The sequence below is a fragment of the Anneissia japonica genome, unplaced genomic scaffold (assembly GCF_011630105.1).
Source record: "Anneissia japonica isolate Jap-2015-1 unplaced genomic scaffold, ASM1163010v1 scaffold218054_len391659_cov197, whole genome shotgun sequence".
Classification (NCBI taxonomy): Eukaryota; Metazoa; Echinodermata; class Crinoidea; order Comatulida; family Comatulidae; genus Anneissia; species Anneissia japonica.
In genome coordinates, this window is record NW_022743009.1 from 146736 (window position 1) to 159091 (window position 12356).

At 34.0% G+C, this 12356-nt stretch overlaps 1 protein-coding gene across 1 annotated transcript in view; it reads left to right on the top strand.

Annotated features, from left to right (window-relative positions):
* The window catches only part of LOC117119323 (amino acid transporter AVT1E-like), a 9380-nt gene extending 3907 nt beyond the window's left edge, over positions 1-5473 (top strand). The window contains exons 3-5 of the mRNA XM_033264107.1: positions 2534-2709; positions 3241-3422; positions 3667-5473. Of these exons, the coding sequence (XP_033119998.1) occupies positions 2541-2709; positions 3241-3422; positions 3667-4746 (1431 nt within the window). The 5' untranslated portion in view covers positions 2534-2540 and the 3' untranslated portion in view covers positions 4747-5473. The remainder of the gene's footprint in view (positions 1-2533; positions 2710-3240; positions 3423-3666) is intronic.
* Positions 5474-12356: the final 6883 nt, after the last annotated feature.

Sequence of the window (12356 nt, forward strand, 5' to 3'; positions counted from 1 at the left end):
AGATGTGTATATATGTTCAACCATGAAGCCTCTGTGGTCTAATGGTTATGACTCTCGGCTTGACAGCGAGAGGTCGCAGGTTCGAATCCCGTCAGAGGATTTTATTACACAATTTCTTTATTTATTTATATGTTGAGAGCTGTGCTACACGATGTCCTTTATTCGAACATTGTATTTACCTTTCTTTGATGTGAAGTAGGTGTGAAGTGATTGAAGTAAGCGTTACTTTCTCCAATTCCGAAGGAAGATACGAGAAAATTTGACGAAACAGCAAATCGTTGTATTGATGATGTAGGCCCTATCTTCGAAATCTTGAGAAGATATGGACAAATCGATTGAATTTATATTAAATAAACAGATCACGCACAAATTCACCAAGTTGTTATCGATCATAAAGCCAAGGTCGGTCTTATGGTCTTATATACCAATGAACTGAGTTCAAAAGGTGTTGACTCTAGGCCTTTCACTGGCCATTGCTACTTAAGCCTATGACCGACAGGTCTATACGAATTTTAAAACAAACCATGATTAATTGTAAATAAATTTCATGTTAACATCAGGACACTTCTACTTTTGGACTAATTAAGAAAACTGTGGTCGTTGACAATGTTGGCCTATATACATAAGTGACAGAGAATATGGATGCTATAATGAACTGGAATCACCCACTATACAATGAATACATTTTGTTAACAAGTAATAAATAGACCTATTAAATCGTAGCACATATAGTGCATAATAAATAAGCCGTTACACTTCATAAAAAAAAAAGAAAAAAGAAAACGAAAAAGAAAAACATGAAATTATATTAGAATTTTAAAAGTATGGAACGAGGTCACCAATTAAACATAAGAAAATAAATTTAATTATAATTTAATTTAAATATAAGAGAAAAAAAGACAATGCTGGATAAAGCAATTGCCAACAATGGAACAGAGATTGAAATACATTAATAGGTATATTGTTCTAATTAACATATTTGATTTCCTTATAAATAATTTCATAAATGTTAACTTTATAATTAATCTGTAGTTTCCAAACATATGTTTGCAAGAATAATTTTAAAAAAAGTATTTCCTTTTTATAAATTTTTCTCGTTGCGATGTGCTCCTTGTGTTTTCCAACAATCAAACGTGACCAATCAATAATCAATAATGTTATTTAATATTATCTGTAACGTCATCTGGTCTTGTAGGCCTACAATCTGTCGCCACCAGCGCTTTATTAGACATTATAAAGATTGTTTTTCTTAATTTGATAAAAGTTTCATAATAACCTTTCAATAACGCCGACCAAGAATCGACTGTTAAATAATCTTTAGAGTGTGAATACTTCTAATCTCATAATCGCTATAAATAAAGACATTTGTTTTTAATACGTTAGCTCAAGTCAGCTAATGAGATGTGTGTTTACTTTAATTACATCATGTTTATCGTCTAATGAAATTATTTCTGTGTGTTTAAAACCAATAAGAGTCAGCATATTATGACCGGTAAATTAACTACAAAATTATATCAAACACGATCCTGGTTATTTTAATACTCATGTCTCAGACACAATATCAAGAGAAACCATTCCCTTAGAAACAAGGCCTTCTCTGGTACTAAATTTAAATGTTAGACTTATTCTTGATGATGGCATAATTAATGTCGAAATATTGATTCCCGACACGATGGCGTGCATTTCGATAATTGGAGTATGTATTATACTATCTTATGAGATTAATTAGTGGACCTAAATATGAGTTTCCGCAAGGACCAAATAAATCTGAATCTGAACCTTTCGGTTTTTCGACTTATCTGTCGTATTATTTTGTTTGCTTATCTGTCGTATTATTTTGTTTGCTTATCTGCTGTATTATTTTGTTTGCTTATCTGTCGTATTATTTTGTTTGCTTATCTGTCGTATTATTTTGTTTGCTTATCTATTGTTTATTTTGTTTGTTGCCTTTGTTTCTGTGAATCAGTGGATAGATATCTCGCGTTTTTGTTTTGAATCTTTATTTTATGAAGTGACACAATAAATTATTTAAAAAAAAATATGATACAACGTACGGTAATGTGAGCTTATTATGTTTATGACAATAATATTTATTATACACTCAATATTTGTATTATTATATGATGACAATATCTCTTTATAGGCCCGGCTATGCATAATATCAGTAGTATATACTGAATACCCAGTAAACGTCATGTGACACAGCAATCCCTAGAGCCATTCGTTAATTGATGTTTCAATTTTATTCCGTTTAATCTGATTAACAATAACAAAAATAAAATCAATGATCAGCATATCGGACTGTTAATTCTTGTTAATTTAATAGATAATTCACGTGGGAGAATATATGACGTCACTTCTATGATTAGATTATGAGAGGCGTCAAATCTCCTCTTGGTAATGCACTGACTGCGCAAAAGCTGGCACTAGTAGTAGGCCTATCTCTGATGTTTTCTCTGTACTTAATTTTAAGTAGGATAGGAATAAGTAAGTCTAAATTATACTCGTAACATATTTTATATTTTGCTCAAAGGTGCACAATGGAACTCGATGATTACAACGAAAAGACAAAGCTCGTTTCGAAATTCGACCAAGCTTCAAACGAAATTACATGTGACGCAAAGAAAATGAAATCACTCCCTTCGATTCAAGATGCGACTGTACATTTTTCACAAACAAATGGAACATTTTTTGTCAATTTTGATGGAAGTACGTTTAAATAATATATTTTTGTTATATTTGGCTAGCCACGGTAATAATGAACAATATCAATTAATTTAACTTGGCAAAGCAATGCCATAAACAATAAGTTCCCGTAATCACGAAAGCTCCGATGATGACAGTATAGTAGAGGCAGTAGAGTATATTAAAACATGCTTAAATCATGGACTAAATATCATGGACTAAATATCCTCTAACCCGCATTATCCCTAATCAAATTATGTAAGCCTATCAAGTGATAGACATACCCTAATATGTGCAAACTATTAATAATGGAGTAGGAACGTTGCAAGGTCATAATGACCTACAAACCCCATTCTAATCAATTTATGCATCAAGGTACAGAAAATTTATTATTTTTTCTAAAACTTAGAAGTATGAAAGAAAATCAATTATTATCTAGAGGTATGACAGATAATAAATATTATAAAGGGGAAAACAGCAGGCGTTACATGAAGTGCTTATACATGAAGTAATATCATTTGTTTTCGTTTATTTTTTATTTTATTTTTTTTGCAGTAAATAGTGGAAGATTTGGAGATTTTGGAGAGGGGTCTGCATTTCAAGCTGCCTGTAATATATGTAACTGCATATTTGGCGTCGGAATATTGAGTATTCCATATGCCTTCAAGGAGGGCGGGCTTGTAGCGGCGATCGTTATTTTTTGTCTAGCATGTATAGTTCTAGTCCACACAAGTAAGGTAAATGTATAGCTTTTATAATTTGGTATTACTCAAAAGGGCCGTAAAATGTATGAATCTCGCCGACTGGATGACTCAAAGTTTTGTTTGAGTCGTCCAGGAACAAAAATCAAATGAGATCTTCTATTTAAAAGTTACTAACAATGTTTATAAACTACATAAACTGAACATTTTGTGTGTACATTCGAATTGCGGAATATGGATATGTATTTTTTAAACGAAATAATTTGATATGTCTTTTCAGTTAATTGCACGTTGTTTGTATGACGAGGTTGAGACATGTGATGGACAAATAAAGCAAGTGAGGACAAGATCCAGTTATGCTGATATAGCACAAGCCTGCTGGGGTGAGCACGGCCGACGATTTATAGTCGTCATCCAGATCATATACTGCATGGCAGTAGCAACGCTCTATCTCGAGTTGGCAGGAGCGATGCTGGTGGAGACATTTCCTAGGTCGGGACTTTCCAAACTTTGGTGGACTGTAATCACAACAGTGCTAGTCTTGCCCAGCATATTCTTAAGAACTTTAATTAAAATTTCAATTAGTAGCTTCATCGCCCTTCTTGCGATCTCCAGCATGTTTATAAGCGTCATCGTATATTCAGCAATTGAAATCAACTCCAGTACCTGGCAATTTGAATACACACCGAATGTTGGTATCAGAGCATTCACCGTTAGCTGCGGGGTATTACTCTTCAACTTCGAGGCCAGTTTTGCAGTAGCTGGTGTCGAAGAAACTATGAAGGATCGATCCAAGTTCGATATGATGATAAACTTTTCGTATGCTTTCTGTACGGTCCTTCTACTAGCTTATTCAATTACGCCGTACATTGCCTTTGGAAATGATGTAAAAGAATTCATCGTTTATAATATGCCAGCGGGGCCAGTCTTCATAGCTATCAGCCTGCTTCTAGTTCTTAAAGCGATATTCACGTACCCTTTATTTCTGTTTTTCATAATTGATAACTTCGATTTACTAAAAATTCATTCACTACCCCCTTGCTACGGGCCTACACCGAAGGACCCACCTCCAATTTGGGCCACAATATTCCGAGCTGTAATTGTATTGAGTTGTCTATTTTTCGCTGTAATCGTTCCACATTTCGCTAAATTCATGGGCTTTATAGGCAGTTTGGTTAGTCCGTGGATGAGTTTCATTTGCCCGTGTATATTCTATATCAAACTTAAATTTCAATATCTATCAACACTTCAAATATTTACATGCGTTACAATTGCTGTTATTGCGTTTCTTTTTGGAATATTTATGGCGATTGCATCAACAACAGAACTTTTACTGACTTTTGCAACTTCATTTCCTTAAATTACCATTTGTTTTGTAAATATACGAATCATCAAATTATTTTATGCCAGCAATTGCAAACGTTATAAAACCCCGGAGGACACATTCGGGCCCAAAAAAAGTGTTCGCTTAAGGGGTGTCCTAAATCAAAAACGTGAAATTTCCCTTTAATAGGGGTTTTGCCACGTAGTGATAAAATGAAACATAGATTCTTTAGAATTTTATTTCAGTGGAATTAAGAATGAGCTACAATATAAAATAAAATAAATTAAACTAAAGTGCAACAATAATTTGCAATTCAAATACAATATATTTTAGATGAAATCAAAATAAATATAATTAAAACAAAAAAAGTTGTACATTGTTGCCGATTCCAGTGCTATGACAAACACAGCAGAATGAATAGCGTAATGACTTAGAAATCAGGGTGATGGTTATGCTCTGGATTTGAATCAAAATATGAATGTAAACAAATAAATGCCATGATTAAGAGTCAAATCTCATATGAAGGTACGATGAAAAATAATAAATCCCATGATTTCATAAAATACGAAGTAACACACACAGTGGCCCTATATCGATATTAATTTTAAGGGTCAATGAAAAACGTTCATTTTATCGTTCAAAAATTATCAAAATATGAATTTGAATGAAATTCCTATTTTTATTTTGAATCTATTGTAGATGCAGTGATACAATAACAAACAATAGTGATACGAGCAAAAAAGTGTCCCAATAATAGGGGTTTGAAAACATATTAATATATAGTATTATATATATATATATATATATGTATGTATATATATATATAACACTGTATTTACTTCTCTTTAATGATTTAATAATAGTGCTCAAATATAGGAAAACGATGTTGTAAGGTCGCGAGTTCCTTATATAAATATATATTACAATGTATTTACCTTTCTTTAATGATTTAAGGTGCTCAAATATAGGAATAAGATGTTATAAGGTCGTATTAATCACGGTTCATCAACGCGAGTTCCTTATTATAGTTGTATGAAAAAAGAGGTCGCTGGAAGGATTCGAACCCGCAAGCATGCATATATATATATATATATGGCTCTGTAATCATTAGTGGTCGTGGGACTAGTTTGGGCTCTGCCTAAGTTGGTCAAACGTTTCGTTTAGGTCTGTACCCTAGCTGCACTGATGAGGCATGGAAGGCCGAAACGGATCCGTCTGCAGATATTGGGATTTCTTCCAGTGGATGCTTAGTTTATTTTGTCATTCTGATCGGATTTTCTCTACCGTTCCGTTTTAATTTTATATTGTTTTGCATTATGTGGCCGTTTGCTGTTTTTATGGGTTTTTCCCATTTGATTTATATATATGTATATATGGTTCTATTTCTATTTGATTTATATATATATATATGGTTCTATTTCTGGCTGTTTACTTACGTTTACTTTTTAGCTGTTGCTTATTATTTTTGATGGTGCTGTCTCTTATACACATCTAGATGTGTATAAGAGACAGTATATATATATATATATATACATCAAATAAAGCAATGTACACAAACTTAACAATTCCGTTTGTATTTATTAGCTAACAATTTTTTGGTTTCGTATGAGTGGTACAAGCATGGAGGAATTAATTTAGATGGTACAAGCTGCCCACAGTCAATAGGCATTAATACACATGTGCATACCAGACACGATTGAACAATAATGCTAATACAAACTGGAGCGAATATAATGTTGACATGTTCATTGTTAATTATGGAACTTAGTTAATTGTTGAAGTTAAATTTGTAAAAATGTTTCTTTCTGTGCCTACACTAACTATTTCTACATTATGCATAAATTACATTTAACAGTCAGTGGGAATCGAACCCAAGACCTCCATATAACTAGCCTGGTGTCATATCAGGAACTTTCTCAGAGAGGGAACTTCCATTACCGCTCCGCATCCGTTATAGAGAAACCGTTTTTGACACTAGTAAGTCCACACCAGAATTATATGTATCAGCTTCTTGGGACCCATACACAGCAAAAACCCTTCGGAAAAAGTCCAAAGACAAGCTGCTCGCTCGTGACCAACATAACTACTGTTCGGACACTAGTGTCACACGGCTCCTGAACAGCCGTAAATAGGCGCTTCTTAGTAGATACATGTTCACATCACTCCACAACGACAGTTGCTTAAATGAACCACATAACATCGGGGTAAACACCTACTCTTCGGAACGATGCAATGGGTTCTTCAAAGAGCACACGAGCCAGATGTATAGACTGCACCTCCATTTTAAGTCCTTATCCGAGAAGACTTGGTTCTACCAACCGAACCATGGGCGAGGAGCGGCTGGAACCAGCGCCAATGTTAAGGTTGTAGCTAGCGGCGCACCTGCCTTACCGCTTGGCCACTCGACTCGCCAAATGCCCGGTAACTCATCAAATAGTCAGAATGTGCAAGCTGTTTGCACTGGACAGACTTTTATGAAAATCTCACAAATTTAAACAATTTTAAGTTAAAAACTATGGAAACTGTCATTTTTAAATATAATAAAGTAAAATGAACATCGTTAATGTTTTAATACTCATTGTTGTCAATTGACGGTGAATTTGTTGTCTTGTCTAGTTACCTTTTTTCCTAAAGTGGTCTTCTATTATAGGTCATTTTTTCACTTGGGAAAAAGGTGATAACGTTTTCGAATTAGAGGTGTCTCAAGAATTAGAGGGTGAGCTTATTGTTAAGAGATAGGTGATCAGTTGGTACTGGTTTCTAGGTGCAGAGGGGGTCTCGGAATTGAACTGTATAATCAAATAATTGTAGAAACCGTGGGCGCAGATCATGAGGGGAAGGGGTGGATTTCCCCACTCTCCGGTGGCAATGTGATTTCAGTCAAAAAGATGCCTGGAAATTGTTGAAATGAACTGCATAAATGACCCAGGTTTTAACAAAAGAGCCCTGTACAGCTAGAATACATCTTCTTATAGCAAGATACCGGTATCTTCCCACAAATATCTGAATTACAGTACCACGACTTGAGTGCGCGTGCCTTTATTATAATTTGAGAAGTATGAGAAAAAAAAGTGTGTAAAGATTATTTCGGCACATGAAGTAGGCAAAGTAAAGTAAATACATCAAAGACAATTAAGTTTTATTTAATAGCCGAAAATCCCTAATAAAAGAGGAGAAATTTGTTGGCACTTAATTTTGACTATAATGATGATGTGATGATGAAGAATTTTACTGTATAAATGTAATTTCCGGCTAGCAGAGTACAATATCACCCACATTTATCTTCGCGCCTCAGCCCCAACCATGGTGGGCTGAAAAGGGTGTGGACTCACGGCTTTAAGTAGGTAAAGTAAAGACATCAAAGACAATATTTTAAAGTCTTATTTTTAATGGTACATCACACAGATTTAGGCCTATTAGATCTGATTGGCGAAAATCGCTAATAAAAGATAATGCGAAATTTGTTGGCGCTTCATTTTGACTACAATGGTGATGTGATGATGAATTTTTCTATCATTTCCAGCCATCTAGAGGTAAAATTTACCCAAATGTTCGCGCCTCAGTCCCAACAATGGTAGGGCTGAGATGGCATGGGTGTGGACTCGCGGCTTTTTTAAGTAGGTAAAGTAAATACATAAAAGGCAATGTTTAATTTTTTTATTTTCTATGGTACATCACACAAATTTTTTAGATCTCTAGGACTGGCAAAAATTCTTCATAAAATATTATCATGAGAAATTTGTTGGTACTTCATTTTGACTATAATAGTGATGTGATGAATGGGTGTCATTTCCGACCATCTAGAGATAGTATTTTCTCAAATGTTCGCACCTCAGCCCCGGCCCCAACCATGGTGCGGCTGAGTTTGATCTGGACTCACGGTTTGAAGTACGTAAAGTAAAAAGTAAATACATCAAAGACAATGTTTTAAAGTAAATGTGATCACATTTACACAGAGACGCACCCGTGGTGCATATCCCCCCCCCCCCCGGTCCTTTGCCAGTATTGATCCTGATATCACACATGATCACATTTACACAGACACGCACCCTGGCGCATATACCCCCGCGGTCCTTCGCCAGTATTGATCCAGATCACACATGATCACATTTACACAGAGACGCACCCCTGGCGCATATACCCCCGCGCTCCTTCGCCAGTATTGATCCAGATCACACATATTATTTAGATCCCTATGGCTGCCGAAAATCGCTGAGAAAAGATCATGATAAATTTGCTGGCGCTTCATTTGGCTATAGGGTGATGTGATGATGATGAATTTTACTGTCATTTCCAGTCTTCTAGAGAGTAGGCCTACTATTTTCTCAAATTTCCGCACCTCAGCACCATGGTGGGTCTGAGGTGGGTGTGGTCATACGGAATGTCCCCCCCCCCACCCGACCTTTAAAACATATCTGCACCCTTGTAGAAAGAGTACTGAAGTAAAATTATGCATATGTAAATCCTCGAATAAGCACTAGGCCTACTGAGCTTTGTAAACTTTTTGGAGGCCAAAGTGCAGCACTTATTCAAGCCGCACATATTGGTGTGGCGCTTTGCATGCCTGTTCACATGCTACCTATCTCACATATTCCCGTAGTTGGATAGACCTATCACAGGCCCTACTCATCGTAAATAAACGTTTATAAAGATATGCTTGTATCTTCATTGTGTCATTCATTTGAACACATTTTAAAACCCTGTTTTTCAAAGGATGAACTCTCGAAATAAAATAATTTTGTATAAGCGATTTGGTGGGACGCTTTATTCGAGAGCGGCGCTTATTCGAATATTTTTACGGTAAACTGACACCTAACAACAATGATTATAATTTAACGATTTTTTTCAACTCAATTCAATTTATTCATTCATCAATTCACAATCACTACAAAATGTTGATTAATATTGAGGTAATAGTCCTACCTGATAAATGAAAAGGTATACAGAAACAAGCATAGTTATGCTTTATACATATGTATAACCTTAAAAAAAAAACAAAACACAAAAATAACCACACATATTACATGCATATACTGTATATACAATAACATACACTGTGCATATACACACCTCCTTACACAAATGTACATTAAATTTATTATGTACAGTACATGAACATGTATATGGAGATAATTTACACAATCAAATTTAATTAATTATTGGTACATTTTCTCTTAAATGATTAAACATAAATATTGCAATGTTATATTTGTTTTTGATGAGGGTAAAAGTTGATGTTGTGACACCTGATGTTAATATTACATCGTCACAATAAAATACATACCATTAGACAATTTTTATTGTGATTCAGTAAGTCATATCTTTTAATCATCTAATTTAACACAATGCACAATCTAAACTTGTTAAACAATTGCACCACATTTTGCTTATAGAGAGTTAATAGTATTCTCAATATTAGCTTTATTAACACTTACTGTAATTACTTCAAAATTCCTCTCTGCTTAGGCTTACAATTAATTAAATAATTAAAATAAAACAATATGTTTAATTTGTTTTTGAATGGTCCAAAATATCCACAATACAATTTTCTGGTTTTATCATTGGTCCTACATATTTCAACATAAATGAAACACTTTAAATAGCCCAAGTTGCATACTGCAATACTTACTATGGTCATAAAAAATATTCAAATTTTTAGGACATCATACAAAAAGTAAGTATGATAAATGAAGTAATCAAAACTCAAATCAAAACTCAATATTATGCACAGCTCTATATTAGGCAAGACTTTTTTTATACCTTGTTTAGCCAACCCGCCGACTGCAAATATTGATGATTTCAAATAAAATAACATTTTATTTTTGATCAATTAGTGCACCTGCTCATTAAAGTTTTCTTTAAATTTATTACGTCCTCCACTGCCTTGAAATCTCCAAAGATAAGATATGTATATTTTTTCCAAATTATATAAGTTTGAAGCATTTAACCATCCCATTTTACATTCACCAATAAAATTTTATTTTTATTTTCTCCTCCATCTGGATGATTTTGGCAAAACTATTTGCTAAATAAGAAAACAAAATTTTATTTTTATTCCACCCTCCTTCGATAATCTTTCAAAAAACATATGTACGCGAAACAAGGAATAAAAAAGACTCGTCTTATTGAACTCACTTGATAAATTCTTAATCTGTCCCAATACTATTAATAAATAGACATTTTTTTCAAACTTTAAATCAATACACACACCTAAACTATAAAATGTATTGTACCTTTTAATTAAAAATACTGACCAATTTATTTTATTAATCGTTTGGTGCACTTAAATTTCCACCTATCCCTTCTACTCTATCATTGCTGGTATCATAGCATTCCATAATTGCTACCATCATCATTCCATCATTACATTACATCATCGCTACTATATTGTATTCCATAATTGCACTTCTTTAATACATTTAATTATTGCTATCGCTGCATTCCTTCATTGCTATCATCAATTGAATTCAATTAAATTCAAATGACATTTATTCAATGATGGAAATAATAATAGTATACAATAAAATACAAATAATAAACCACCATCATTGGGATCATGACTAGAAGTAAAAAACTTGTCTCGTCATATGACCCCCCCCCCCCACACATCTAGATGTGTATAAGAGACAGGTATTGATCCAGATCACACATATTATTTAGATCCCTCATCATGCTTATCATTTAATTTTGTCCTTGTAATGTTTGTCCAGCACACTGGCAATCTTTTTTTCCTGAATATATGTAGGTTATCCTCCAACACAAAGAGACTACTACATACTACTACTAAATCACAAGAGCTGCTCAAGTGCAGGCCTACAGTAATTGAAAGAGTGGGAGAGAAAGTTCAATATTTGATGTATGTATCTGTACTATACACACCATTCACAATTGATTTTAACAGACATGCTGAAAGGCAAAACATAGTAATCAACATGCCCTGAAAAAATGCCACTTTTAGGTGTTACAGGCCAAGTTATGAGTATGACCATGGTATGAGTGGGTTTTTCAGAACCAGAATAATTTTATTTTCAAACCTCTCCCTCTCTTTTTCTGGTACCAAAGACCATCAATATAAGTTTTTCCCTGAATAATTTTAATACATCTAAACAAAATACAGCATTTGTATATTGTATTATGAAAGCCAGATCATAATTCCAATTGAGCAAACATGTCACTACAATAAGATTTTGCAAGCAACGCCATTCTATTCACTGAATACGCTCTCAATGATGGGCCAACGTACACTGTGTGCTTCACTGTGAACTGTGATTTAAGTTTCCAAGACTACAATTTAAACAAGTACAGTACAGCAACTACTTTATAATGTATTTCATATTCCAATACAAACATACAGTATTCTTTATCAAACTACTGTACTACAACAAGCCTAGTACTTGCTGTACTTTCTCCTTTACACTCACACATGCAGTCACCCAATGCTTCGAATAGACTTTTTCCAGTGAAAATTGACCAACTACTTTCAACTGTAGAGGGATCTATCTTAAAGATGGCTTGGCAATTTCAGCAAATTTTACCGTTTCTACATTGAAAAAATATATGAGTGTGTCTGATTAAAATCAAAAGTCCGATGAATGTGTCCTGAATACAATTATAATTTTATAATAATTTCGATTCGTTTTATTCCC